The sequence below is a fragment of the Anolis sagrei genome, chromosome 2 (assembly GCF_037176765.1).
Source record: "Anolis sagrei isolate rAnoSag1 chromosome 2, rAnoSag1.mat, whole genome shotgun sequence".
In the NCBI taxonomy this organism is placed as follows: domain Eukaryota; kingdom Metazoa; phylum Chordata; class Lepidosauria; order Squamata; family Dactyloidae; genus Anolis; species Anolis sagrei.
Genome location: NC_090022.1, coordinates 3,692,532 through 3,719,998, shown reverse-complemented (window position 1 = coordinate 3,719,998; position 27,467 = coordinate 3,692,532). Strand labels below are relative to the sequence as shown.

At 35.3% G+C, this 27,467-nt stretch overlaps 1 protein-coding gene across 4 annotated transcripts; it reads right to left on the bottom strand.

The window, feature by feature from the left end:
* Window positions 1-1,939: 1,939 nt before the first annotated feature.
* On the bottom strand, window positions 1,940-24,734 carry LOC132766356 (chromosomal protein D1-like). Of its 4 annotated transcripts, XM_067465067.1 has the most exons (9): window positions 24,474-24,733; window positions 17,038-17,094; window positions 13,613-13,819; window positions 12,198-12,284; window positions 8,647-8,733; window positions 8,249-8,335; window positions 5,469-5,612; window positions 5,167-5,253; window positions 1,940-4,313 (listed from the first exon to the last, which is right to left on the bottom strand). In XM_067465067.1, the coding sequence occupies exons 1-9, from the start codon at window positions 24,621-24,623 to the stop codon at window positions 4,311-4,313; spliced, it is 909 nt and encodes a 302-aa protein (XP_067321168.1). In that variant the 5' UTR covers window positions 24,624-24,733; the 3' UTR covers window positions 1,940-4,310. The 4 variants fall into 4 exon arrangements, with proteins under 4 accessions (XP_067321168.1, XP_067321166.1, XP_067321169.1 ...); XM_067465065.1 differs by having other exon boundaries at window positions 1,940-5,253; XM_067465068.1 differs by lacking the exon at window positions 13,613-13,819 and having other exon boundaries at window positions 1,940-5,253; window positions 24,474-24,734.
* Between the last annotated feature and the right edge of the window lie 2,733 nt (window positions 24,735-27,467).

The window sequence follows — 27,467 nt, the reverse complement described above, 5'->3', positions numbered from 1 at the left end:
GACAATAGTCCTTTGTCTCACCCTGGTCATTCCACAGATATATAAACCCATTTTCCTACTTCCAACAGACCTCACTACCTCTGAGGATGCTTGCCATAGATGCAGGCGAAACGTCAGGAGAAAATGCCTCTAGAACATGGCCATATAACCCGGAAAAACCTAAAACAACCCAAAAGAGATATGGTCCTTGGCATTGTTCTTAGGGAAGAAGTTTTGGCATTTTGGTGTTTTGAAGTTATGGAAGTTTTGGAACTATGCGTTGGCAGGCTGCAGAAAAGCAGGGTCTGGCCTAAGAGGTGCTTCTCCAAGGAGGGAGAAAAGGATATGGTAATATTTGAATGCCTGAGGATGAATGCGTGTACATGTGGCGTGAATGTTGAGTGAAAATGTAATTTCCCGTTTGTTTGTTTCTTAATTGTAATTGTCAATCCAATGTAGTTGCATAGAATCTGTATGTCTGTATGTCCAATGTCATCCTTTGTCTAAATGTTTTCCTGTAATCTGATATACCCTTTCACACTGGAAACTGCAATAAAAAGAACTTATGCTTCAAAGTCATTGAAAAGTCATTCATGACACCCAGGCGGCAAGAAGGAGGAGGAAGAGGAAGGTAAAGAAGGCGAGGAGGGAAGAAGAGCCACCCCCAGAGAGAAGCAGCAGCTTCGGCAAGAGGCCAAGGCGGTGACGAGATGCCTCTCTCTCTCTCTTTCACTCAGTGTTCGCACGCTACTTAATTTTTTTTTTATTAAAAAAACCCCCACAAAACAGCGAGTCTGCAATAAACAAATCGCGAAGTAGCAAGGGACCACTGTATTTAGGAATTTCGCACCAAAACATCGCAATGTGTTGAAACAGCTGTGGATCCGAGAAGGAGGCAGACTTTGTTCGATAATACAGAACGTTGGATGAGCAAAGGTTGGATAAACGAGACTCTACTGTATTTATTTATTTACTAGCCATCCCCTGCCACGCGTTGCCGTGGCCCACATGGGGTTTCTCTGTGGGAGGTTTGGCCCAATTCTATCGTTGGTGGGGTTCAGAATGTTCTGTGATTGTAGGTGAACTATAAATCCCAGCAACTACAACTCCCAAATGTCAAGATTCTATTTTCCCCAAATGCCACCGGTGTTCACATTGGGCATATTGAGTATTCGTGTAGAGCAGTGTTTCTCAACCTGGGGTCCTCAGATATTTTTGGCCTCCAACTCCCAGAAATCCTAACTGTTGGTAAACTGGCTAGGATTTCTGGGATTTGTAGGCCAAAAACATCTGGGGACCCCAGGTTGAGAACCACTGGTGTAGAATTTCGTCCAGATCCATCATCGTTTGAGTCCACAGTGATTGCTGGATGTAGGTGAACTACAACTCCAAAACCAAAGGACACTGCCCACCAAACCCTTCCAGTATTTTGTTGGTCATGGGGGTTCTGTGTGGGAAGTTTGACCCAATTCTATCATTGGTAGGGTTCAGAATGCTCTTTGATTGTAGGTGAACTATAAATCCCAGGAACTACAACTCCCAAATGAAAAAATAATTTTTTTTGAGTGAAGGACATACATTGGGTTGTTAGGTGTCTTGTGTCCAAATTTGGTGTCAATTCGTCCAGTGGTTTTTGAGTTCTGATAATCCCACAAACGAACATTACATTTTTATTTATATAGATTTAAAACCCCTATGTTTCCAGAGTAACTCTTTATGATACTCTGCTTGAAAGTAAACAAACAATCATGAGTTGGGAGTTTGTGTGTGAGACAGGGAGGTACAGACAGGGTAAGAAATGTCTCTTAGGTCTACTACAGGCATGGTCAAACTTGGGCCCTCCCTCCCTCCCGGTGTTTTGGATTTTGTGAAGTTCTGATATTCAGTGACCGATGACCATGGCAATCCAGTTTTGGTGGTCATCCACCTATTTAGAAGCATTCCAATTTCCACCAAGGTATATTTTTTCATTAATTTTTATTAGATTTTTATTAGGTTTTTTCCACAACCAATTTGAAATAAAAAGAACAAACAAACGAACACAGGCATTTCAAATAAGAAGCAAAAAAACCGAAGAATCTGATACAAAAATAGCCCCGCGATATTCCCGCCCCATTGCATCCCGACCCCGTTCCCCTCCCGACTAGACAAATAACTAAACTCTATTCCCCATTTTATTTAAAAAAATAATTAAAAATCAAAATAAAAAACATTGAAAGCACAACTGAATTCCCCCCCCCTCAAGCAAAGGCAGCTAATCAAACTATTACATAGACTACTTAATCCTACTTGATTGCATTTCAGCTTCTGCTAAATAGAAACCCATGTATTTAAAATTAACACATAACCACACGCAATATTCATATCGACAGTTTAAGCGTTTTAACTAAGGTTCAAATCCATGTGAACTGCTCAATATCCCCCCCCCCCTTCCCCAACATCATTCCCTTTTAAGTGATCGCATCTTATACGGCCTATAAGTGTATTTCAACATGTCTATAAAATTATCTTCTTGTCTTTCCCCTTCGTTATCAATATTCTGATTTCACCAGTCCCCCCCCCCCCCCCCCCAACAAAACAAATCGTTGTTTTCCATTCTGGCAAAATTCTGTTTTGTTTAATCCCGGTCCAATCTCAACATATTTCTAACCAGACCCTCATTGAAAAAGGAAATCCTCGATTTAAGTCCAAAGTCTGCCAAACCCCTTGTGTTTCAACTTGTCTGTGGGGGGGGTTTGTTTGTTTATCCCGCTCCAAATCTGTTGATGTTGTTATTGTTATTTCTTTCTCGATCAATCTTCTTCATTGTGATTCCTAAGATCTGCTACTATATATCCTTCAAAGTCCTACTTAGATCTAGTTGGGAGTTTGAGGGAGCTCTTTCTTGAATCGTGGTGACAATGACCAAAAATTGGGTTTTGCAAATATATATCCTTCAAAGTCCTGTTTAGGTCTAGCTGGAGTTTGAGGGAACTTTCTTGAATTGCGGTGACAATGACCAAAAATTGGGTTCTGCTGCTATATAATATCCAAAGTCCTGCTTAATTCTAGTTGTAGTTTGAGTGAGCTCTTTCTTGAATCGCAGTGACAATGACCAAAAATTGGGTTCTGCAAATATATATCCTTTAAAGTCCTGTTTAGGTCTAGCTGGAGTTTGAGGGAACTTTCTTGAATTGTGGTGACAATGACCAAAATTGGGTTCTGCTACTATATAATATCCAAAGTCCTGCTTAATTCTAGTTGTAGTTTGAGTGAGCTCTTTCTCGAATCACAGCGACAATGACCAAAATTTATTTTCCTGAAGTACTGACATCTTCTGTGCTTTTTCAGAGGCAGCAAAAGCAATGAGAAATCGGCAAATATTGAATGAGAAGAGATGAGCCAGTTGCGACGCGTAGACAAGTCTCTCCTCAAAATGTGGGCCGCTGATTTACAATATGTCGGAATGAGAAGAGACGAGCCAGTTGCGACGCGTAGACAAGTCTCTCCTCAAAATGTGGGCCGTTGATTTACAATATATTGGAATGAGAAGAGATGAGCCAGTTGCGACGCGCAGACAAGTCTCTCCTCAAAATGTGGGCCGTTGATTTACAATATGTTGGAATGAGAAGAGATGAGCCAGTTGCGACGCGTAGACAAGTCTCTCCTCAAAATGTGGGCCATAGATTTACAATATATCGGAATGAGAAGAGATGAGCCAGTTGTGACGCGTAGACAAGTCTCTCCTCAAAATGTGGGCCGTTGATTTACAATATGTCGGAATGAGAAGAGATGAGCCAGTTATGACGCGTAGACAAGTCTCTCCTCAAAATGTGGGCCGTTGATTTACAATATGTTGGAATGAGAAGAGATGAGCCAGTTGCGACGCGTAGACAAGTCTCTCCTCAAAATGTGGGCCGTTGATTTAAAATGTATACATATATATTTATATAAGTTTGGGGATTGGGGGTTGTCCAGAAATATCATCCAGTGACTATTTTTCAATCTGCTGCCTCTCCCGACAGCCAAATAAAAGAATTGAGTCCCACTTCTGACATCGAAAGAAAGGAGTGTTAGCCTGAGGGAAAAGCTAGCGCTTACATCGGCCTAAGTTGGGTTCAGACAGGGGTAACCGAGAAGTAAAAAAAGACTTGCCTTAAATGGAGGAGGTCCCCAATGTTCGCTCTTCGTTTGAGTTGATTGATTGGGCCAATGGAGGAAGGAGGGCGTAATTCCGGGGAGTTTATCCAGCTTGGAAGCTGGGGCCAATTTCGCAGGGAGTCTTTACTGATGCCGGCCCCTGCCGCTGTCTGTCTTATCTGTGACCGCCACTCCCTCCCGGAACGCAGGGATCACTAAAACAGACATTACGACGCATGTGGATCACCCTCGGCTTCCTTCGAGGCCTAGAAGGAGTTCTCTTCTGGTCTCGGAGCCCCAAAACCAGGCTTTCCTTTGGGGGAACGAGTGGGCTTCTCCCCGCACCGGGACGAGGAGAAAGAGAGGGAGAGAAAACCTTTGCGCCAAAAGCCACGCCCCCAAAGTCTTGGAGTCATGAATTTGTTTTGTTTTTCTGTTATCATTAACACCTCTTCCTGTACAAACAAAACACTCCTTTTTCCACCCAGCGGCCGAGCACAGCGTTAAAGAAATGTGGACAATTAAGAAACCCGAACAACATCCAGAATGTTCTAGTTTCACAGTACTTCAAGATTTATTTCTTCTAGAATAGTCCTGAATACACAGAAGAACATTACAGTACAACTCCCTTATCCACAGATTCCATATCCACAGTCTCACTTTATAAACACGCTCCAAAAAAGAAAGAAATCAATTTTTTCCCCCCAAATGAAGTGTTTAGTGGACTTCTCTAAGCCATCCAATGATACGCTCAAAATATAGAGGTTTCATCATTATCCATGGGGTTTCTTGAAATATATCCCCTGTGGATATGGGGGCAGGGAAGGGGGTCATACTATAGATAAAGTATAGATATATATAGATTTATTTATAAAGGGTTTTAGTATTGTTGTTTTTTCAAAACTGCCCCTAACAGACCCGGGATTCTCCTACCACATTCCAACATGAAATAGCACGGAAAGAGCGCACAACTCTGCAGTTCAGAGGTCAAACTTGGGAATTCCTTTCGCTACTGGCCGAGGAGTTGATAATAATCCAAGCAAACCTTTTGCTCTGGAGTAACCTCACCTTTTTAGCTACTCTAGGCGAATGCTTGTTTTTGCTTCCTTTAGGTCTTCCTCTTGATCTTCGGGGAGACAGCCACTCCGTCGCCTCCTAGATAGATAGGAAGAGGAGGAAGACGCGCCGCTGAGGCAAGGGCTTCGGCACAGGGCCAAAGCAACACGTCCGAGGGCGCGGAGCAGTGTTAAAGAGGGCAAAGCATAAACAGAGAAGGCAGGGCAGGGCCGCCATTGAGAGCGGAAGGGCCCCAGCTCTGCAGTTCAGAGGTTGAACAAGGCTGGGATTTCTCTCCTCCGGCGCACCCTCACCTTTTCATCCCCTTTGGAGGGACTGCTTTTGTTTCCTTTGGGCCTCACGCTGGGCTTTTTGGGCCACCCCATGGACACACGCTTGTTTTTGCTTCCTTTAGGTCTTCCCCTTGGCCTTTTGGGAGCCAGCCATGCCACCGGGACCTAAATTACACCAGGAAGGAAGGAAGGAAGGGACGGTTGCAACAAAGGACCGAAACAACAAGCCAGAGCACAAATCCAACAGCGTGGTTCGGTTTTAAGTATTATATATACTCATATAAGCCGACCTGAATATTTTATTGTCGAAGGAAACGAAGGACATCTAATCACTTCTCAACGAAGGATTGCTCCAGGCACTGCCAGGCAATCAAATGCTAATCAAGGTGATCAGTTGAAACATTCACACCTAGCTCCAGCAGGCAAGAGTCCTTTGTCCCACCCTGGTCATTCCACAGATATATAAACCCTTTCCCCTAAATTAATAATAACAATAATAAAGCAAAATAACAAAAGTAATAACAATAGAGTAAAATAATAAACGTTGTAACAACAGAGTAAAATAATAAATGTAATATAAAAATAGAGTAAAATAACGTAAATATAATAACAATAATAGAGTAAAATAAATGTAATAATAAAAATAATAGTGTAAAATGATGTAAATATAATAACAATGATAAAGAGTAAAATAAATGTAATAATAAAAATAATAGTGCAAAATAATGTAAATATAATAACAATGATAAAGAGTAAAATAATAAATGTAATAATAAAAATAATAGTGTAAAATGATGTAAATATAATAACAATGATAAAGAGTAAAATAAATGTAATAATAAAAATAATAGTGTAAAATAATGTAAATATAATAACAATGATAAAGAGTAAAATAATAAATGTAATAAAAATACAGTAAAATAACATAAATATAATAATAACAGTAATAACAGAGTAAAATAATAAACATAATAATAATAGAGTAAAATAATGTAACTGTAATAATAAGAGTAAAATTATAACTGTAATGATAACAGTAATAATAGAGTGAAATAATAAATGTAGTAGAGTAAAATAATGTTAATGTAATAGTAATAATTATAGAGTAAAATAATAAATATAATAAGAATAATAATGAAGAGATAAGTAAAGTAAGCAGGTAAGTAAATAAATAAGTATCAACTCAAAATGGAGGTGCGACTTGTCAGATATATCAAAAATTATCTAGGTATTTTTAATTACAAAATTGTGAGTCAAGCACTGAAAGGGTTTAATGGTGCAATGACTCAGCAAAAGGTTTAGTTCTATACAAGCAGGTGTGCTTGTTGCTTAGTAACACCTTAGTCTGAGAGAGCTCTCAGTGTGAGAAAACGCCTCAGTGGGAGAATAGGCCTTAATTGTAGTAGGTTTCACTGTGGGAGAAAAGGCCTGTCTATGAGAAGGCCTGGTGTGAGATGTTCCGATTTTTAATAGGTGTATGTTAATCAATTATTTTAACTATTGTTTTAATATTTTTAATAATGTACTGTTGATTGTTTTGTGGTGACACCATATGGTGCTTTTGTGAGGCCGCCCTGAGTCCCCCCTCGGGGGTGAGAAGGACAGAGTATAAATATAGGAAATATAAAAAATGCTTTGGTGAGAGAGGCTCCAGGTTGAAGGCCTCATGTGTAAAGCTCAGTATAAAGGCTGCTGTGTGTAAAAAGCTGCTCTGTGAAACTCCAGTATAAGTTCATTGTGAGAGAAGCCTCTGTGAGAGCAAAGCTGTTCATCTACATAAGGAAGAAGCCCAGCATGGAAGCAAAGAAGGAAGTATAAAAGACTTTATTTGTGTTGTGGAAACCTTGTTCTTGTAAATAGTGCAACTATATTATTTTACCACAACGAACCTCCTAAGGAAGAGAAAACATTGGCCTGTGTGTTTTTGTTCTTTTGATCACTTTGGGCTACTGGTGCTGAGTCACGCTGCTACTAATAAGTTACTCGGTTGTGCATTTTATGGGGAGGCTCTTTCATTAATAAGCCCACTCACCCAACAAGGGTTTTGTTGCAAGTCCCTTGTGGGGCAAGCAGGATATAAATATATAAGTAAATAAAAATCAAGTCCAAATAGGGCTGCGACTATTGTGCGAGGAAAACAAAAATATTAATTTTTGGCACCCCAGAAAAATAGGGGGTGTGACTATTTTTGTGGTTCCAATTATTATGTAATGAAATACAGTATGCAATCAAGTCCAAATGGGGCCGCGACTATTGTGGGAGGAAAACAAAAATAATAATTTTTGGCACCCCAGAAAAATAGGGGGTGTGACTATTTTTGTGGTTCCAATTATTATGTAATGAAATACAGTATGCAATCAAGTCCAAATGGGGCCGCGACTATTGTGGGAGGAAAACAAAAATATTAATTTTTGGCATCCCAGAAAAATAGGGGGTGTGACTATTTTTGTGGTTCCAATTATTATGTAATGAAATACAGTATGCAATCAAGTCCAAATGGGGCCGCGACTATTGTGGGAGGAAAACAATAATAATAATTTTTGGCATCCCAGAAAAATAGGGGTGTGTGACTATTTTGTGGTTCCAATTACTATGTAATGAAATACAGTATGCAATCAAGTCCAAATGGGGCCGCGACTATTGTGGGAGGAAAACAAAAATATTAATTTTTGGCATCCCAGAAAAATAGGGGGTGTGACTATTTTTTGGTTCCAATATTACATAACGAAATAATGAAGTATGCAAAACCTTTTCGCCACTGTTGGATGAGTGGATAATATTTGGCTCTGTAGTAACCTCACCTTTTCGACTACTTTGGCTGGATTCTTGTTTTTGCTTCCTTTAGGCCTTCCTCTCGCTCTTTTGGGAGACATCCACTCCATTTCTTCCTAAATAGAGGAAGACATGCCATTGGATTTCAACAAAGAACCCTAAATGCAAGCAACAACACAAATCCCACTGCGTGATTCGGCATTAAATATATAACAAAACGAAGAGAAGGTGAGAAGGTGGGTCAGGTTCATTAATGTCAGCAGAGAAGTCCAAACTCTGCACTTCAGAGGTTAATTCTCATTAGGAGGGGTGGGTAACAAATAACTGTTCTTGTTTATTATTATTATTAAATACATGAAACCTTTTAGTTAATGGCAAATAAATGGAAAAAAATGCAAGCAACTCTTTTGCTCTGGAGTAACCACACCTTTTTAAACGGTTTAGATGGGCGCTTGTTTTTGCTTCCTTTAGGTCTTCCTCTTGGTCTTTTGGGAGACGGCTCTCCATTTAGTTCCTAGAGGAAGACATAACATATTTGTAAGTCACTTGTCTGTTTGTTTCTTGCATTTGAATGCCACCTTCCACAGTGAGACCCAAGGAGACTTCCAAATCCATTAATTTTTTAAAAAATCCCAAGGAAATCCAGAAGACAAAGAAAAGATAAATCATAGAATCAAAGAGTTGGAAGAGACCTCCTGGGCCATCCAGTCCAACCCCATTCTGCCAAGAAGCAGGAATATTGCATTCAAAGCATCCCTGACAGATGGCCATCCAGCCTCTGTTTCAAAGCTTCCAAAGAAGGAGCCTCCACCACGCTCTAGGGCAGAGAGTTCCACTGCTGAACGGCTCTCACAGTCAGGAAGTTCTTCCTCATGTTCAGATGGAATCTCCTCTCTTGTAGTTTGAAGCCATTGTTTCGCGTCCTAGTCTCCAGGGAAGCAGAAAACAAGCTTGCTCCTCCTCCCTGTGGCTTCCTCACATATATTTATAAATGGCTATCATATCTCCTCTCAGCCTTCTCAACCTACAACAACCCAGTGATTCTGTTGGTTTTGTATAATGCTAATGCCTGAATATTCAAAGACAAAGCATCAAACAGAGCTGCTGCGAAAAGCTAACGGGCTCTCTGAGAGTATGAAAGAAAAGAGTAGGGCAGGAGAATAACTCAGGCAAACGTCTTTAAAACCTTCAGGTCAGTCTGCTGATTCAAAAGGAACTAACAACTCGAGAACACCAGAATAATATAATAAAACAGTTTACTCACAAATCATGTATGAAGATGATCATACAGGTAAAGTCTTTAGTTTCATGTAATCTAAAATATAGCTAGGAACTACATTAGGGCCTGTGGTACAGGTAGGCCGCTATCAGCATGCGATTGTTACATCAGGAACATGAGGATAACTACTGCTAACTCTAATTGCGAACACGTTCTGAGAAGACAAAGAACTAGGGGGTCCCTTTTATAACTTTCCCACTTCAAAAAGGAAATCTACTTGAGAATTGGCACGTACACAATGTCCCTGATATCCCAGCATGCAACTTTTATGATGGGCAATAAAATGTTTGGAATGTTAGAGTGTTAGCTTTCAGCAAGAGTATGGTGACCAGAGAAAAGGAGTATCTAAATGCATGCTTGATTGTAAACATAATCCAACAGATTCCAACCATGAAAGCCTTCGACAATACATTTTCTCCCGATGTTTCACCTGCATCTGTGGCTGGCATCTTCAGATGATCATCTGGATAGCAGCCACAAATGAAAGTGAAATATCAGGAGAAAATGCTGCTAGAATACATTGCCCAGGCAGCCTGGAAAACACACAACAGCACCACCAACAAGAAAGCCTCTTTGCACTCCTCTTCCACTCTGTTCCCTTCTTTATGTCCACATGCGATAAGAAGCCCATATCCACGGATTCAACATTTCACATATCCACACTCCAGAGAAAAACAAATCCTCTGGTTATTATTATTATTATTATTATTAAACTTTATTTGTACCCCACTAGCATCTCCCGAAGAACTCGATGCGGCTTACAAAGGCCGAGGCCTCAACACAACAACAGCATAACAAAACAATTCAGAGTAAAATCAAAAAATAAAGCAATAACAACAAAACATTGGTTAAGTTTTTCTATGTCTCTCTTAAGTGCAATTCCCTCTTAAGTAGCAGAGGAATTCCTTGGTATGATTCTCTCCCAAATGTCTTCAAAATATACTCGTTTCAAGCATCCACCAGGATTTGTGAAATGTACCTCCAGCAGATACAAGGGCCTTGCTTCGTAGTCCCCTTCCTTCAGCTTCCATCCCACTGGACCCCTAAGTTTCCTATCCCTTTTCAGTCCCCTATCTAAGCTAAATGGGCAATCTTCTTACTCTTGAGTTATTTTGGTTTCCACGAAATCAACTCAAGGGGCAAAAAACCCTGAAATGATTTGCATCTGATGGCATTATTTACAATATGGTTCCATAGTTGATTTTTCATTTGAAACTCAGCAGCAGCCTGACACTAATTAGACCTGGACAATTAGAACAGAGATTGCTAGGCATCCAAAATGTTCACTATACAGTCCCAAATACAGAAGAACATACTGATATGTATAAGATTCTTCCAGCAGAAGGTTGACCCAGTCAACTTTCAATCATGAGTTTTGATTTACATTCAATTGCTACTATCTGCCAATTCTGTCTTTGTGTTTAGTGCAAGTAGTATACAAGGGGTATTTTTTAAGTAAGGTCCGTTGGAACATAAGTACACAACGAAAGTTTATTTTAAAGAAGTAAATTTATTTTCAGAAACTACATACTTCACTCTATTTTTCGACATAGTTGCCAAGTTTGTTCAAACACTTATCATACCTCTGAACCAATTTTAAAATACCCTCTTATAGAATCATAGAATCTAAGAGTTGGAAGAGACCTCATGGGCCATCCAGTCCAACCCCCTGCCAAGAAGCAGGAACATCACATTCAAATAACCCCCGACAGATGGCCATCCAGTCTCTGTTTAAAAGCTTCCAAAGAAGGAGCCTCTTCATAAAAACTTGCCGCCTGCTCCGATAACCAAGAGTTCACTGCCGTTTTCACATCGTCGTCATCATTGTAACAGTTTGTGGTCCTCTGTTAGGAGTATTGGGACCCAACGGGAGCACAGTTTCCTAAACTTTAGGTGTTCAGAAACAATGTTGTAAAGCACTGATCTCGACACGTCAGGAAATTCGTTTGAGAGACCTGTTATTGTGAAGTGCATGTTCTCACGAATCCTCGCTTCAACTGAAGCCACCAAATCGTCTGTAATCAAAGAAGGGCGACCGGAGCGGTCCTCATCATGGACGTTGTCACGGCCATCTTTGAATTGTCGTACCCACTTACGCACTTTGCTTTCACTCATAACAGTATCACCGTACACTTCACAAACCTGTCGATGGATTTCTGCAGCAGGCAGGTTCCTTGCTGACAAAAACCGTATCCCTGAGCGAACCTCACGTGCGGTGGGTGAGTTGAGAGTCTTAAACATTTTTAATGCACAGAACAGAACCGTACAGGTTAGCTAGAGCGGAAACTGAGCATAGTTGTTCCCGAGGCATGCCGGTACACGACGCACGCGCTCATTGCGGTATGCGCGCGAACTACTAGTGTCTACAACAAAATGGACCTTACTTAAAAAATACCCCTCGTATTTTGGCTCAAGTCAAACCATATGAATGCAAAGTATATACAATAAATTACATGACTGTTATTGGCTTGAGCCATTGGAAGGGGCAGATAATAAATAAAATATATTATTATTGTTGTTATTGAAGTTGTATTTTTAAATAAAAAGATCAGAGCAAGGAAGACTGTCCCTAGATTACCATGGGGTTTTTCCTACTCCAACAAAAACAAATAGTATTTCAAAAGCACAAATCTCACAGCTATAAAATAACGAAACCCTTTGGATAATCCTCGACACCCCCGGCTCTGACGTCAGCTTACCTTCTCAGCTGGCTTAGAGGGAAACTTGTTCTTGCTTCCTTTAGGCCTCCCTCTTGGTCTTTTCAGAGCTGGATCCACCGCTGGTTTCTAAAACAAACAAAGAGAGATACCAATGAAATTACATTAATTGAAGAATCTGTAGGTGAAATGTTTTTGAATATTTACATAAAACTGTAAGACTGTCCAACTCTGATTAAACAATTTTTCTAACCTTCTTAAATGTAAATGTGCTTACGTATTCTTCCAATAATAAAAAGAGTAAAATAATACATACAATAATAATAATAATAATAATAATAATAGAACAAAAAAGGGAAATGTAATATACAGTAAAATAATAAATGTATTTTTTTTATTTATAGTATCAGGAGCAAACCAAGGGTACAGTTGTAATGTATTAAAAAAACACAAAGTTTAAAAAGCTGGCATATATTAAATGTTCTGTTCAACAGAAACGAATAGAATGTAATAATAATAATAATAATAATAATAGAGTAAAATAATAAATGCAATAATAATAGAGTAAAATAATGTAAATGTAATAATCACAATAATTGTCAAGACCCAGAAGCCTCAAGAAAGCCAAACGCAATATAAAAGGTCCAAACACAGGTTTATTGAACACAAAATAAATATGTCTCTAATCTGCTTTCGCTGCTGCTCCTCCTCCAACACCTGCGCAGCCCTCTTCTCCCTTCTACCAGTAGTAGTAACATTACTATCATGCTGTACTACAACAATAATAGAGTAAAATAATAAATGTAATAACAATTATAAATAGAGTAAAATAATAAATGTAATAATAGAGCAAAATAATAAATGTAATAACAATAATAGAGGAAAATATTAAATGTAATAATAATAATAAATTGAGTAAAATAATAAATGTAATAAAAATAGTAACAGAGTAAAATAATAAATAATCTTGACTCAAGTATAAGCCGAGGGGGGGCTTTTCCAGCCTTAAAAAGGGGCTAAAAATTTCAGCTTATACTCGAGTATAGACGGTATTTATCAAATTTAACGGACGTCATCATGCATTGTGTGTGCAGACTGGGACATCATGCCCCTGCCATCTAATAAAACCAATAAAGAATTTGAAAGATGGCTTGAATTCAAACAATTCAAGAGCAATGACTATTTTAAGCTGCTTCCTTCCCCCAGGGCTTAAATGCCAGAAAGCATGAAAAGTTCGGAAAGGCCTGCCCTATATATTGAAGGGCAGCAAATGGCAGCCCGTGGTCGCGGCTACAACATCAACCACCACCACTGTTACACGCAGGGTTGCCAGGCGTCCTGGATTTTAAGTCTCGTATTTAAACGAAATGCCCCGTTACATTATTTCCTGCGATGTCAATTGCCCTGTATTTCCACCAGCCTCTGCCCCTTCCCCTGGGGATACTTGCGAGACTGACCGGCGGATACTTGCGAGGCCTCCCTCGACTCCTCCTGGGCTCCGTCCTGACCAGCTCCTCCTGGTCTTCGATGGAGGGCTGCCCATCGCCTTCTCCGTTGGTGTGCCACGAGGGATGCTCGCTGCTCTCCCCGCTGCTTGTCCGCTTCTTCGCGCGCTTGCTGCCGGTCCACTCCACGGTTCGCTCGCTCCACTGCTCATGGTAAACCTTGGATTCACATGAAAGAATCAAAATAAAACATCAACCCCAAAACACTGGGTCAATGGGACCAGGAGTCGATGTGCGTACTGTACCTGAAGTCTCTCTCAACAAAAAAGACTCATAATAATAATAATAATAATAAAAATTTTCTATCCTGCTCTATCTCCCAAAAGGGACTCATCCAGGTGACAAGTCCAAAAAGACCCTACCTTTGCTACCGAAAGCTCCCTTCCCCCCCTCTATATATATGTATGTCCCCTCCCTGCCAGAAAGACTGCCTGCCAAAGATGAAAAGTTTTTTCCTCCTGTCACACTCCCCTCTTACTTTCACTCTCTTTCTCCCTGCAACACACCAATATGCACACACTTCTCCCCTTGGAGGCTCAGCCTTTACACAAAAAGGGGTCCCATTTGAGATTGGGGCAAGGAGAAAGTTGAGAGGTAGTTGAAGAGAGGAGATCTCCAACCAGGACTGTGGCACAGCTGGCTGGGAGTCAGCTGCATTAAGATCACTACTGACCAAAAAGGTTTTGAGTTCGAAGCCAGCCTGGGTCGGAGTGAGCTTCTGACCAATTTGTGTAGCTTGCTGTTGACCTCTGCAGCCCGAAAGACAGTTGCATCTGTCAAGTACGAAATTTAGGTACCGCTTATACGGGGAGGCTAATTTACAATGCCATAAAAATCTCCAGCAAGTGTGCAAAGAATGAGGAAGCTCTTCATCAGTGTCACAAATGGATGGTGAAGTGACAGCTCCCCTGGTGGCCAAAATACCCTCATGAAAAAAGCTGTGTGTCTGTCTATATATGTTGTGTGTCTATGGCATTAAATATTTGCCATGTATATGTACACTGTAATCCGCCCTAAGTCCCCTGCGGGGTGAGAATATAAATACTGTAAACAAACAAACAAATAAATCTCCTTTCCTCGTTTCTTTTGGAAGCAGAAAGTGAAGGAATGATGGGAAACAACCCACAAGGGTTGGTCTTGATCAGGATGGGATGGTGGATGGAAGAGGAAAAAGTGCATCCATTAGATCCCATATTACCCACCCCCGATATAGAATCCTAGCATTGGAAGAGACCCCCAAGGGCCATCCAGCCTCACCCCCTGCCATGCAGGAAGGCACAATCAAAGCAATAGACAGCCTCTGTAAAAGAAAGCCTCCTAAGAAGGAGACTGCCACACTCCAAGGCAGCCCATGCTACTCTCCAGGAAGTTATTCCGATTCTTTTCAGTCGAATCTCTTTCTCTGCCTTTTGGAATCATTGCTCCCTTGTGCCCTGGTCTCTAGAGCAGCAGAAAACCAGTGTTTTCTGTCCTCCTCCTAATAGGACGCCCTTTTACAACTTGAAACCTGGTTCTCATGTTCACTCTCAACCGTCTCTTCTCCCAACTAAACATTCCCCTGGAGGAAAGGAGGAAGGAAAAAAAGAAAGAAGGAAGGAAGGAAGGAGGGAGGGAGGGAGGAAAGAGAAGGAAGGAAGGAAGGGGGAGAGAGCGAAGAAAGAAAGGAGGGAGAAAGGGAAATAAGGAAGGGAGGGAGGGAAGGAGAGAAGGAAAAAAGGATAGGATGATGAGAGAGAGGAGGGCTTGAGAAAAGAGCCCAAGGGTCTGCATCTGGCCCTCGGGCCTGGAATGGCCCACATCTGTTCTAGAGCAATATATTTATCAAAAGTAATAGATCAGTCAGCCCCCTGGTAACCATGCAGTCTTATCCACAGATGCAATCCTTCAAAGCTTGAAAATATTTCCTGCCTCCCTAGAGTATCATATGTTATAAATGTGAGCAACACACAATTTAGTTCTGAATACTTTTGCATCGTTTTAAGGATTTCTAGTGTTGATTTAAAAAAATAATGCCATTGATGTTTAATTATGTATTTTTTGGATTTTAAATTGTTTTGGAATGCTTTTAATCTAAGCCACTTTGAGTGACCACTTCGGAGAGAGAAAATGCAGGCCATAAACACACACAATAATTATAATAATGCAGTAAGCTTGGATAGAGAAGCAGCTAATCAAATAGTATGGACAGACAGATGTAAATTTATTTATTTATTTCGGACATTTCTACACCGCCCTTCTCACCCGCTAGGGGGACTCAGGGAAGCTTACATCAGGCACAATTCGATGCCAACAATTACAATAAAATGCAATAACAATAACACAATAGTTAAAAACATACAATTAATACAAAATCAACTAAAACCGCTCTATAGCCCACGTTCATCGAGTTCTAAAATCCGTCAATCCATTTAGCATTACCATAGTCCTTTCCAACTCTAGTCATCATTACCTTTTTGATCTGCCAGGTTACCCTAATGCCTGGTCCCATATCCATGTCTTCAGCTTCCTTCTAAAGGAGAGGAGGGATGTTGACGACCTGATTTCCCCGGGGAGTGAATTCCACAGGCGAGGGGCCACCACTGAGAAGGTCCTGTCCCTCATCCCCACCAGTCTCACTTGTGATAAAGGTGGGGCCGAGAGCAGGGCCTCCCCAGAAGATCTTAAACTCCGTGGTGGGACATAGAAGGAGATACGTTTGGACAGGTACTCAGACAGTAAATGACTGAGTAATAATATAAATAATTAATAATGTAATACTACATACCAATAATTTATTGTAGGTGACTTGACATGGAAATTAAGATACATTATATCACATCCTCTCTATACATACTTATTAGTTGTGAAATAACTATAATAGGCACAGGCAAACTTCGGCCCTCCCTTAAGCGGCTGAAGCGAAAAAGGAAAGGGCCCAAGGCTGTGAGGAATTGTGGGAGTTGAAGTCCAAAACACCTGGAGAGAAGGCTGAAGTTTGCCCATACCTGCCTTGTATCTTTTTCTATTAATAAGAACTCTTACTTATGTTTATAATTGCCTTATATCTTTGAGTTTAAGGCTCCTTCCACACAGCTGAATAAAATCCCACATTATCTCCTTTGAACTGGAATATATGGCAGTGTGGATTTTGTGGGATTTTCTGCCTTGATATTCTGGGTTATACTGCTGTGTGGAAGGGTCCTAAGGCGCACAGTAATTTCACTACCACCAACGGAGACCGAAAAAGGACCCCTTTCTCTTGGAAGGGAAAGAGACAGGCCTTTTCTGATCCCAGGTGGTGTTTAAGGGCCGAAGGTGATTAAGGGACAGAAAGGGCTTCTTTTGAGAAGCTACCCTTCATCCGTCCCTTCCTTCTGGCCTCTCTCAAATCAATTCACCTGTGTATCCTCAGCCTCCTCGCGCTCCTCTTCAAAAGCACTTTCGCCATTCTGGATCTAGGAACGGGACCAAAGAAAAACAAAAGCGGACATTAATGGGACTTTTAATTGACTAGTGTGTGTTTTTAATTCTATTGTAAGATTGAGGATATTTAAATTGCACTGGTTTATTTATTTTAATGTTGTGGGCAGCGTTGGATCTCAATCAGGAGATACAAGCAGGATGTAAATAAATGTAAGGCAGGGTATAAATAAAGTCAAAAATAAATAAAAATTATTATTCCTTTCTTTCCTTCTTATTATGTTGTTATTTATACCCCACTTAACTCTAACAAACGGACTCAAGTCAGCTTACAGTAAAACCAATGCAATGCCATTTAAAAACTAAAAGTATACAAACGTTAAAATGGAATAAAATATGAACGGTATTTTACAAAATAATAAACAGTTCAAATCCTTAAAACGGATTGAAAATCTATTCACAGCTAAATTATTATGAACCAGAGAGATCTTCAAAAACTGAAACTTAAAAAAATTCAGATTGCCAAAAAGAGCTGCTTCTCACCACTTCCTTTGCCTCACAATCCCAAAAGAGAAAATTTTAAAAACCATTCCAATATAGTAGATAAATTAATGCAACACAGACATACATATTTATTCCATTGCTAGACGCGATCAATTGTGAGATGCACCCTAATTTCACTACCAGCAGCACCAACAAAAAAGCATAATGCACCTGCATTTTAAGATATACTTATATAGGAAAAAGGTGTATCTTCAAACTGAAGAAATACAGGATATAAAAGACATTACATTATTGCGCCATTATTAATGCTGTACTGTATATGTATACCACATTATTATATCCAGCCAACTTTCAGTTGTGTTTTTCTTTACATTCTACTGCAACTACAGGTGTAGTTTCTGTGTTTTTAGCTAGGCAATTTATTGCTTATATTTTATGTTCATATGTGTTTGACTTTGTTTCTACTTCGTCTCAAGCCATCAAGAAAGGTAATAAATCATCCTCGTGGCTCAAGGCAGGTTACAACACACTGTATATACCCGAGCCACCCTGAATATAAGCCAAGGCACCTAATTTTACCACAAAAAACTGGGAAAAAATATTGACTTGCAAATAAGGCAAGGGTGGGAAATGCAGCAGCTACTGGTCAATTTCAAAATAAAAACAGATGCCAATAAAATTATATTAATCGAGGCATCTGTAGGTTCAATGTTTTTGAATATTCACACAAAACTGTCATTTAAGATAATACAGTCCAGCTCTTATTAAACCATTATTCTAACTTTCTTCAATGTCAATGTGCTTATGTATCCGTCCAATAATAATAGAGTAAAATAATAAATGTAATAATAATAATAATAATAATAATAACCAACTAAAATGATAAATAACTTTGACTCAAGGATAAGCCAAGGGGTGTTTTTTCAGCCAAAACAAAAGGCTAAAAAATCTCGGCTTATACTCAAGAACATATGGTAATTGCAAATAAATAATAACTGCGAATAATAAATAATATACTAGGTAAAGGTTGTCCCCTGACATTAAGTCCAGTCATGTCCGACTCTGGGGGTTGGTGCTCCTCTCAATTTCTAAGCCGAAGAGACGGCGTTATGCGTAGACACCTCCAAGGTCATGTGGCCAGCATGACTGCATAGAGTGCCGTTACCTTCCTGACAGAGCAGTACCTACTGATCTACTCACATTTGCATGTTTTCAAACTGCTAGGTTGGCAGAAGCTGGGGCTGACAGTGGAAGCTCACACCACTCCCTGGATTCGAACCTGTGACCTTTAGGTCAACAAGCTCAGTAGCTCAGTGCTTTAACCCACTGCGCCACCAGGGGCTGCTTATGTAGCCGTCCAATAACAATAGAGTAAAATAATAAATGTAATAAAATAATAATAGAGCAAAATAATAAATGTAATAATAATAACAGATTAAAATGATAAATAACTTTGACTCGAGTATAAGCCGAGGGGTGTTTTCTCAGCCAAAACAAAAGGCTAAAAAATCTCAGCTTATACTCAAAAATAATTGCAAATGGTACCTATTGATCTACTCACATTTGCATGTTATCGAACTGCTAGGTTGACAGAAGCTGGGGCTGACAGTGGAAGCTCACTCCACTCCCCAGATTCGAACCTGCGACCTTTTTAGTCAACAAGGTCAGCAGCCCAGTGGTTTAACCCACTGCGCCACCGGAGGCTCCAAAATAATATACTACTTGCAATTAAATATAATACTTGCAGCTAAATACATAGGATAATGAACTGTAATTCAATACTGAATAACTAAATAACATAAATTGTAACAAAATGAACTGTAACTTAGTGAACTAATGAAATTAATATATTTGCAATTGAATAAGTAATATAATATACGACCTGTCATTAAATAATATAATACCTGCAGCTAAAAAATATAATATTTTCCACTCAATAAACAATAAAGAATCATAGTTGGAAGAGATAGCACGGGCTATCGAGTCCAATATAAGCAATATCAAATGATATAATACTTGCAGTTAAACATATTATAATACAATGTCCGCAATTAGAATCACAGAGATGGAAGAGACCTCCAATCCAACCTCCTACCAAGAAGCAGGAAAATCACACTCAAAACACCCCCGACAGATAGCCATCCCGCCTCTGTTTAAAAGCCTCAACTACACTCCACGGCTGAACAGCTCACAGTTAGGAAGTTACTCCTAATGTTGCTAATTTCTAATGTTCAGATTCCTAATGGTCAGGTGGCATCTCCTGAACATTATATTCGAAATAATATACCTACAGTTAAATGAATGAAATTTGAGATGAATTAAAACAACATAATAAGTGAAGCTAGATAAACAAATCTAATACTTGCCATTCAATAAATAACACTATGTAACACAATATCTGTTCCTGGGTTATAAATGCCATTTCCTAATTGCTTCTATCATAAAAACATGGACAAAGTTTATCAGACTGTAAAAACATTGTCCTTGTGATCTGCGCAAAAGGTTAAAAATGGCACGTTGACAGGTTAAAATGACAGTTCTGGAGTGGAACAACTACTTTCAAAGTAAGTCCTGCACATTTAAAACAGGAAATAACACTTTCAAAGCAGGAACAGAAAAAAAATCTCAAATTTTGTAACATAGTATGTGACAAAATAATATATGATATAATGCAACACTTGCAATTAAATAATGTATATATTAAAACAATAACAAACAGTAACATGGATGATATAATTATATAAATAAATTATAACTAAGTGGATCTATTTAATAATAATAATAATAATAATAATAATAAATTAAATAATGAAATATAAATTATTATACTGTACATAATACAAAAATAATAAAATATGTTATAGTCAAATAAGTCATTTATACTGCTAATGAAACTGTTTTCTTAAGAGAATTATGATTAAGTAAAAACAAAATAATTGTATTATATATAAATATAATTAAATCATTCATTGTGCTGATGAAATATTGTATTTCATTAAGTAAATTATGATTCGAAATCATATGTAGATAATAAAATACATTATAAGTAAATAAATATAATCATTTATTATGCTAATTAAATGCAACATTTCATTAAGTAAATTATAATTAATTGAACCATATTTAGATAATATATAAAACATTACTAAATATTATATAATAATTAATATGTTAATAAAAGGCATTATAAATATTATAGTATATTATAAATAATAAATCTTTCTTTATATCCCGCTTTTCTCCGTCACTGGACCCAAAGCCACTTACTACATATTAATGTCATACCACCAGCAATCCAGATACATAAATCCACACTAATAAGACAAATGAATATAAAAATGTCTTAAAATGGGTAATTTGAAATTCAATACAGTACGTTGTTTCCTGTGACCTAATTTAAGTAATAAAATATATTAAAGTTTAAATATAATCAACATTATAGATATATTAATATATTAATAAAATGTAATATAAATATAACCAATTATATTTGATATTTTGATAATATATTAATTGTTAATTATATATAACAATTAATATATTATCAAAAGTTATAAATCAATACAGTAAGTGTTTATTGTGACAGTATTTAGGCAATAAATTATATATATATATATATATATAAATATTAATAAAATATATATTATAAATACAGTCTTTATTCTGTATTTGTAATATATATTGTATTAATATTATATATATAATGATATAATTTATTCTGACCATATTTAAGTAATAAAACATATTAAATATTCTACATATAATAAATATATTCACTATATATATATTATAGATATAATCAATATTGTATAAAATATATTGTATTATAAATAGTATTATACATATAATATATAATATTGTTAACATCAAAATACATAATATAAATCAATGTATTGTTATTATTGTGACCATATTTAAGTAATAAAATATATTAAATTAAATATTAAATATCAAATATATATAATATTAATAAAACACCTTAAATGTTAAATAAATATAATAAACATAATATATATAATTAGCAATTAATATATAAACAAAAGTTATATTATAAATCAAAACAGTAAATCATTTATTGTGACAGTATTTAAGAAATAAAATATTGTGCATATATATAATATATATTGTAAATCAATACAGTAAGTCTTTAATTGTGACCATATTTAAGTATTGAAACATATTAAATTAAATATTATATACAATAAAGAATTAATACATGAACAAAATATATTATATTATAGATATATTCATTATATATAATACATAATAACTATATTAAAAATATACTGGACTATAAATAAACAATATTATATATAATATTGATAGTGACCGTATTTAATTAATAAGATATATTAAATATTATATATATGTATAAAATTAATAAAATGCATTAAATTATATGACATTATACATAAATACAATTAATATTAGATATATAATAATATATTAATAACATATATTGTATTATAAATAAACACAATCAATTATATATGTGTTTGTGTAAGTATATTAACAAGTGTTATATGATAAACCAATACAGGAAGCCATTTATTGTGCCTGGATTTAAATAACAAAATATATTAAATTTTATATATAATAATTAATACATTAACAAAATATACTATATTATAAATCAGTGTAGTAAGTTGTCTATTGTGACAAGAAGCAGGAAAATTCATTCATTCAAATATTTATTATTATTACTGTATTTCTATCCCATTCCTTCTCAACACCCGAAGAGGGATTCAGGACGACTTACATTGGCAGCAATTCGATGCCACTACATATAACAGAGCAATATAATAACAATATAATCAATACTCTCTCTCTCTCTCTCTATATATATATATATATACACACACACAAAATATATCATAAATCAATACAGCAATATTGACCCTATTTAAGTAATAAAATATTATAGATGCAATGTAATTAATATATTAATAAAATATATTATATTTATTACGTTATAAATATATGAAAATATATTAGAAATCAATATTATACATATGATTAATATAGTAAATATTATATATATTAACAAAATATATATGTTAAATAAATAAAATCAAATAACATATATATATATATATATATATATATAATAAATCAATACTGCAAGGCATTTATTCCAACCACACTTAATACACTATATTAAATATTTTATATATATATTAACAAAATAGATCATAAATCAATACTATAAGGCGTTATTCCAACCACAAGTAACAAAATATTATATATATATATATATATATATATAAACAAAATAGATCATAAATCAGCACTGCAAGGCGTTTATTCCAACCACACTTAAGTAATAAAATATATTATTTTATATGCAATACAATATATTAATAAAATATATTATATTATATAAATAAATAAATATATGAAAATATATTAGAAATAACTATTATATATATTAAATATCATATATAACATGAACACTATATAAATGAATAAATAAAATCAATATTGCAAGCCGTTTGTTCTGACCACACTTAAATAATAAAATATATTAAAAATATTATATATATTTAACAAAATAGATCATAAATCAATGCAGCAAACAGTTTATTGTGACCCCATTTAAGTAATAAAATATATTACATTTTATATATGCAATACAATTAATACAATAAAATATATTACATATCCTATATATATTAACATTATAACAAAATAGATTATAAATCCTTACAGCTTTATTACTTAAGTAATAAAATATATTATAATTATTAAATTAAAAATAAATGAAAATATATTATAAATATTATATATATCTCTTTAATATATTAAATATCATATATATAAAATATCAACAAAATATCTATGTTAAATAAATAAAATCAATTATATATATATATATAATATTAACAAAATATCTGTTAAATAAATAAAATATATTATATATATATATATAATAGATTTTATTTATTTAACAGATATATTGTTAATATTTTATGTACTATATTTAATATATTATATTAATAATATTTATTATTATTATTATTATTATTATATAAATATTGTATTTATAATATATATGGATGTCATATGAAGAGAACTAGACAGCCGTGAATGAAAATATATTATAAATATTATATATATATATATATATATATCTTTAAATAAATAAATTATATATATACACACACACAAAATATCTGTTAAATAAATTATATATATATATATACACTATATTTAATATATTATATTAATATTTATATAACAGATATATCTTGTTAATATTTTATGTATTATATTTATTATATTAATATTTATTTATTTAACATAGATATTTTGTTAATATTTTATGTACTATATTTAATGTACTATATTAATATTTATTTATTTAATATTATATCTACTATATTTAATATTTTATATTAATATTTATTTATTTAACAGATATATCTTGTTAATATTTTATGTACTATATTTAATATATTATATTAATATTTATTTATTTAACATAGATATTTTGTTAATATTTTATGTACTATATTTAATGTATTATATTAATATTTATTTATTTAATATATGTACTATATTAAATATATTAATATTTATTTAAGATATATTAATATTTTATGTACTATACTTAATATATTATATTAATAATATGTACTATATTTAAGATATTATATTAATATTTGTTTACTTAACAGATATATCTTGTTAATATTATATCTACTATATTTAATATATTATATTAATAATATATATTTATTATTATTATAATATAAATATTGTATTGAGAATATCTATCTCTCTGGATGTGCTTTCCTATGAAGAGGGCGCGCGCGGCCCTTTTTGTGTCTGGGGCGGTGGCGGCCATGTTCTGGCCTAGTGGGAGAGTGCGGCCTAGTGCGCGCGGCGAAGCCTGCGTGGGAGTACTGACTTTGCTCCGTCGCCTGGGCCTGCCTCGGCCTCTCCGCCCGGTCTCCCTGCTGGTGGGGGCGTCCTCCTCGGGGCCTTCGTCCGAGCGCGGGGAGCTGGAGGGCCAGCAGTCGCGCCCGCCGTCGTCGCCGTCCTCGCCCTGCGTGCCCATCGCCAGCCCTCCTCCTCGCCGCCTTCTTCCTCCTTCTCTCTCCTCAGCCGCCGACTGAGGAAGGAGGAAGGAAAACAAAATGGCGGGCCGTCCTGTCCTCTCCGACTGAGACGCCACGCCCACCCTGCCCGCCTCAGCCAATCACCGCCCGCCTGCTTTGCATTGTTTTGGACTCCGACTCCCAAGCGCCCTCGGTATGGAAGGGAACGGCTTGGAACTCTGGGAGTTGTAGTCTCGGCGGAAAAAACATAGTCCAGGCCTCGACCAATAGGGGCGCCCTCCTTGACCAATTCTCCCGCTTCAGCCAATCTTATCCCCGCGACTTCCACTCCCAGAAGCCTCCCCCATGTACAATGACGGGAAGGAATTCTGGGAAATGGAGTCCAGAAGTCAAAGAAAGGGCAACCACAGGGAAGCGCGCGCTCTGCGAGTCAGGAGAGGCTGCCCAGGAAGGCACAATCAAAGCACTCCCGACAGATGGCCAGTCCGTTTTTACTTTCTAACAAGCCTGGGCTATAATATCTACAATAATAATGATATCTATAATAATAATAATAATAATAATAATAATAATAATAATGTCTATAATAATATCTATACATCTATAATAATAATACCTATATGCTTATAATAATATTTATGTCTATAATATCTATATGTCTGTAATATCCATATGTCTATAATATCTATGTCGAGTCAGGAGAGGCTGCCCAGGAAGGCACAATCAAAGCACTCCCGACAGATGGCCGTCCGTTTTTACTTTCTAACAAGCCTGGGCTATAATATCTACAATAATAATGATATCTATAATAATAATAATGTCTATAATAATATCTATACATCTATAATAATAATAATAATACCTATATGCTTATAATAATATTTATGTCTATAATATCTATATGTCTGTAATATCTATATGTCTGTAATATCCATATGTCTATAATATCTCTATGTCTATAATATCTGTATGTCTATAATAATATCTATATGTCTATAATAATGTCTGTATGTCTATAATAATATCTATATGTCTATAAGCACACCTGGCGGGGACGAGAGACAGGGCCTTCTCAGTGGTGGCCCCTCAGCTGTGGAATGCCCTTCCTACAGATATCAGATTGGCCCCCTTCTTATTGGCATTCCAGAGGACAGTGAAGACCTGGCTCTTTGAACAGGCATTCAACTAAGTAGTGTAATTGATTATGGACAATGGACAATGTGATCGGATTCTGATTCTATTGATGAGACGTGATGGATTGTTATAGTGATGTATTGATGTTTGGTGTTAACTAATTGGTATCTACTGTTTTTCAATGTCTAATGATTTTGTGTTGTGTATGCTGAAACTGGTTGTTAACCGCTCTGAGTCGCCTAAGGGCTGAGAAGAGCGGTTTACAAATGAAGTAAATAAAATAAATAATAAATATAATATCTGTCTATAATAATATCTATATGTCTATAATATCTGTTTGTCTATAATATCTATATGTCTATAATAATATCTATATGTCTGTAATAATGTCTGTATGTCTATAATATCTATATGTCTGTAATAATATCTATATGTCTGTATTATATGTCTATAATATCTATATGTCTATAATAATGTCTGTATGTCTATAATATCTGTATGTCTATAATATCTATATGACTATAATAATATCTATATGTTTATAATATCTATGTCTATAATATCTCTATGTATATAATATATGTATGTCTATAATAATATCTATATGTCTATAATATCTATATGTCTATAATATCTATGTATATAATATCTATATGTCTGTATTATATGTCTATAATATCTGTGTGACAATAATATCTGTATGTCTATAATAATATCTATACATTTATAATAATACCTATATGCTTATAATAATATGTCTATCATATCTAATATGTCTATATCTGTATGTCTATAATATCTAATATGTCTATAATATCTGTATGTCTATAATCTGTCTATAATAATATCAGAATGTCTATAATATATGTCTATGATATCTGTCGATAATAATATCTATATGTCTGTAATATCTATATGTCTATAATAATATCTGTATGTCTATAATAATGTCTGTATGTCTAAAATAATGTCTGTATGTCTATAATAATATCTATATATCTATAATATCTGTGTCTATAATATCTGTATGTCTATAATAATACCTAGATGTCTATAATATCTGTATGTCTATAATATCTGTATGTCTATAATAATATCTGTATGTCTATAATAATACCTATATGTCTATAATATCCGCATGTCTATAATATCTGTATGTCTATAATATCTGTATGTCTATAATAATACCTATATGTCAATAATATCTGTATGTCTATAATAATACTTATATGTCTATAGTAATATCTGTATGTCTATAATACCTATATGTCTATAATATCTGTATGTCTATAATAATACGTATATGTCTATAATATCTGTAGGTCTATAATAATACCTGTATGTCTATAATAATATCTGTAGGTCTATAATAATACCTGTATGTCTATAATAATACCTGTATGTCTATAATATCTGTAGGTCTATAATAATACCTATATGTCTATGATATCTGTCTATAATATATATGTCTATAATAATATTTATATGTTTATAGTATCTGTCTATATCTATCTGTCTATAATATCTATATAATATCTATATGTCTATAATATCTATGTCTATAATAATATCTAGAGGTCTATAATAATATCTATATGCCTATAATATCTGTCTATAATATCTATATGTCTATAATAATATCTATCTATAATAATAACTGAATGTCTATAATAATACCTATATGTCTATAATATCTGTATGTCTATAAT

Coding starts and splice junctions, on each gene's coding strand:
- LOC132766356 (XM_067465065.1), bottom strand. CDS start 24,623: ATGGGCACGCAGGGCGAGGACGGCGACGACGGCGGGCGCGACTGCTGG. Junction 13,820..17,037: donor AGGAGGCTGAGGATACACAG/GTGAATTGATTT, acceptor TGTGAATCCAAG/GTTTACCATGAGCAGTGGAG. Junction 5,254..5,468: donor CCTCCAAAGGGGATGAAAAG/GTGAGGGTGCGC, acceptor CTATCTATCTAG/GAGGCGACGGAGTGGCTGTC.